This window comes from Panulirus ornatus, chromosome 56, assembly GCF_036320965.1.
Source record: "Panulirus ornatus isolate Po-2019 chromosome 56, ASM3632096v1, whole genome shotgun sequence".
Taxonomy (NCBI): Eukaryota; Metazoa; Arthropoda; class Malacostraca; order Decapoda; family Palinuridae; genus Panulirus; species Panulirus ornatus.
The window spans coordinates 19,782,341-19,786,428 of NC_092279.1; the positions used below are offsets into that span (position 1 = coordinate 19,782,341).

General features: G+C 44.9%; 1 protein-coding gene across 1 annotated transcript in view; it reads left to right on the forward strand.

The window, feature by feature from the left end:
- Positions 1-525: 525 nt before the first annotated feature.
- Positions 526-4,088, forward strand: part of LOC139765798 (ADP-ribosylation factor-like protein 16) — a 3,603-nt gene continuing 40 nt past the window's right edge. The window contains exons 1-2 of the mRNA XM_071693592.1: positions 526-607; positions 3,734-4,088. The exon at positions 3,734-4,088 is cut by the window's right edge and continues 40 nt beyond it. Of these exons, the coding sequence (XP_071549693.1) occupies positions 526-607; positions 3,734-4,088 (437 nt within the window). The remainder of the gene's footprint in view (positions 608-3,733) is intronic.

The following is a 4,088-nucleotide window of genomic DNA, read 5'->3' on the forward strand; positions in this document are numbered from 1 at the left end:
ACGAATTCGCATGGGATCGATGTACTGGTTATGCCGGCGAACTTTCAACTCGGATAACAAAGAGGATCTCTGGAGGCGGCAGGAGGCGGCATAAGGGAGGATGAGGTACATGGGAGAGACATAAGGGAGGATGAGGTACATGGGAGAGACACAAGGGAGGATGAGGTACATGGGAGAGACATAAGGGAGGATGAGTTACATGGGAGAGACATAAGGGTGGTTGAGTTACATGGGAGAGACATATAACAAAAGACCTGATGGTCTATAATGAGGTCATCTTCTGGGGGAGTGAAAATCATATTCCCGATCAACTGTACAGAGAGACGTGGAGACAGGAGAGCAAAATAGACGGTAACTCAGAATTATCACAGAGCAAGGCACAATACAGGCGGTGCTTACGAAACTGTGAACCGTAAAAAGGCACTGAGGATCAAGCATTTCTGGCTTGTACGACTGCCTTGCCATACAAGGTAAAATTTCATCTGCTGTGGTGGGTAAAATCTCTTATCTATAAATGTATGAGACATGGCAGCCAAACGATATGGTAATGAGCTCTTAATGCAAAATAAGGATCTGTTAGGAGCCCCAGAGGCAGAGATACCGTGTGGTATGTAAGTATAAGGTTTAGGTCGATACAAAGTTTCGCATGCAATGACAAAGAGGCGATACCACGAGTAACACGTCCAAGACGGAGGAGGGGAGCGGGGAGCTGTTACTGAAGTTCTGAGCTTTTGATGTACACTCCGGTAGTACGTTAGAATCAACAGGAAAACGAATCGATGTCAAAATCGCTAAGTTCCAAGCAGCGTGTTGAATTTACACACACACAGACACACACACACACACACACACCAGAGTCCATGGTATAAAAGTAAAAAGAATTTTTTCTTTCTAAATGTAAAGACGCACTACTATTGTATAACAGAGGTGGATGAATGGAACTGAGTACTGAAAAAGCGAATGTGAACACCATACAAATGTTTACGCAAGTTATATGATGGTCGAGACAGTTCCGGAGATGGGGACTTCCCACGAGAGTGTGGAACTCCCCTTCCCCATACGGTACAAACAGGTAAATAATTAATCACAGGAACCTTACCAGCGCAGATGAAAAAAAAAAATCAAGCTTTATATCTACGAGATAATTCTATTTCTACAACTGCTCAAGTCTCGTTATTTTGTTGTTCTATAACGACATCACCTCACCTAATAATCACAGTTCCATGATGTATAATATACTATATACCATTAGAGAGTTTTATGATAGAATGATACGTAGATGTCGATATCACTCCGACCTCAGCCGACCTGCGGTGTGTCGCGAGGTGCTCATCCACGCCCGTCACGGAGGGCGTTCTGTCGTGTGAGGCATTGCTCCATCACGTGCAGCCCCGACTGATCCCGTGACCTTGAAGCGTGATTTAAACATGAGGGACATGGCACGGCTAGGCTGGGACATGATAACTCCCTCCCTCCCTCCCACAGGTATTACGGTTAACGTGTAAAAAATAGAATTCGATCCCTCTCCCTCGTCTTGCGACGTTCAGCAGCTGTTCCTCTGGCTTTAGTTGTGACCAGCTTTTATCTTATCGGGGTCATCCGATTTCTGCTCATTCAGAGTTCTGTTGCATCGCGAAGCTTACGGACGATTTCTAACGCCACGGTGCATGCGAGCGAGCCGGCGAGCGGGCGGGCGGGCTGACGGACGCACAAGTGCTCCCAAACGCCACCTCCACCCAATTGCAGCGTGGGTATTGGACCTCGGTTCAATGAAAATTCCCATCCAAACCGCACGCTTCTGGTTAAATAAGCAGCCCTGATTACATACAACACGTGAGACTTATACGGTCCCCAGGCGTAACGGGTCAGCCTGCATACGTTATACACAGCCGAGGGTCAGGAGAGCGCGACGGTGAATCGTAAATTCGACACCCGGGGGAAATAATAACATCGGCAGACACCCTCTTCAAGAGCTTATATTTTACGTCCGTGGATACTGCCGGAAGAATTACAGCCGGCATTCCTCCACCAGCAGTAAATCACACACACACACACACACACACACACACGCGCGCGCACGCACGGAGTCGATCGAATGGCTGGCAGCGTAAAAGCTCTCGTCGTAAGGGCGTGGAAAGAGTAAGTCCAACGTGATCTCAACATACGCAGACATCAGCTCACCAGCCCGGGTCCCATCGTGATGCAATCAAAAAGTATTCCTTACACTTAAGGAATAATAACATTATTGGTTAAATAGACTGAGCGACTCTGAGGGTGTCACTACACATGATAGATGTAACATTGAATAAGTAGGTACACGCCCAATAGGAATAGAGTTCTATTGCTGATATATAGCGGAGTCTCGAGCAGTGATGCGACCGTATGATCCTCCGCGGTCACGTGAAAACTAATAATGACAAACGATATTAGTAATTATCCTTATCATAGTTTCTTCGTAGAGATCACAGAAAAAATGGCACACACACACACACACACACACACACACACACACACACACACACACACACATATATATATATATATATATATATATATATATATATATATATATATATATATATATATATATATATATATATATATATATATATATATATATATTTATATATATATATATATATATATATATATATATATATATATATATATATATATATATATTTTTTTTTTTTTTTTTTTTTTTACACTTTGTCGCTGTCTCCCGCGTTCGCGAGGTAGCGCAAGGAAACAGACGAAAGAAATGGCCCAACCCCCCCATACACATGTATATACATACATCCACACACGCAAATATACATACCTACACAGCTTTCCATGGTTTACCCCAGACGCTTCACATGCCTTGATTCAATCCACTGACAGCACGTCAACCCCGGTATACCACATCGCTCCAATTCACTCTATTCCTTGCCCTCCTTTCACCCTCCTGCATGTTCAGGCCCCGATCACACAAAATCTTTTTCACTCCATCTTTCCACCTCCAATTTGGTCTCCCTCTTCTCCTCGTTCCCTCCACCTCCGACACATATATCCTCTTGGTCAATCTTTCCTCACTCATTCTCTCCATGTGCCCAAACCACTTCAAAACACCCTCTTCTGCTCTCTCAACCACGCTCTTTTTATTTCCACACATCTCTCTTACCCTTACGTTACTCACTCGATCAAACCACCTCACACCACACATTGTCCTCAAACATCTCATTTCCAGCACATCCATCCTCCTGCGCACAACTCTATCCATAGCCCACGCCTCGCAACCATACAACATTGTTGGAACCACTATTCCTTCAAACATACCCATTTTTGCTTTCCGAGATAATGTTCTTGACTTCCACACATTCTTCAAGGCCCCCAGAATTTTCGCCCCCTCCCCCACCCTATGATCCACTTCCGCTTCCATGGTTCCATCCGCTGCCAGATCCACTCCCAGATATCTAAAACACTTCACTTCCTCCAGTTTTTCTCCATTCAAACTCACCTCCCAATTGACTTGACCCCCAACCCTACTGTACCTAATAACCCTGCTCTTATTCACATCCACTCTTAACTTTCTTCTTCCACACACTTTACCAAACTCAGTCACCAGCTTCTGCAGTCTCTCACATGAATCAGCCACCAGCGCTGTATCATCAGCGAACAACAACTGACTCACTTCGAAGGCTAGCCAACCTGAACAAGCCCGACATTTCTTTGACCACTGTACCCACTGTAGGATTAAACATTGCCACTATTCCCCGGGAAGCAGAATTCCCATCCATCAATATTCGTGAACTTGGGGGTAGTATGGCCCCAATTTGGCCAAGCTACTACACGGGTGTGAAGAAGGTACTATATGTTGTTGATGCAGTCAATTTGACACAATTGGGTGAAGCCACAATACTGCTGATGGATTTGCTAGCCCATCCAAAACTAAGGGCAGCACAGGTGGCTATAGTCTTCAACAAAACAGATAGTGCTATGAGTCGAGGTGTGAATGAGCTCCTCCATGTGATGCGTTTCGACAACCTCAAGGAATATGTCCCACAGCAGCTTACCACTTTTGAAGTTAGTGCACTAGCGGGCAAGGG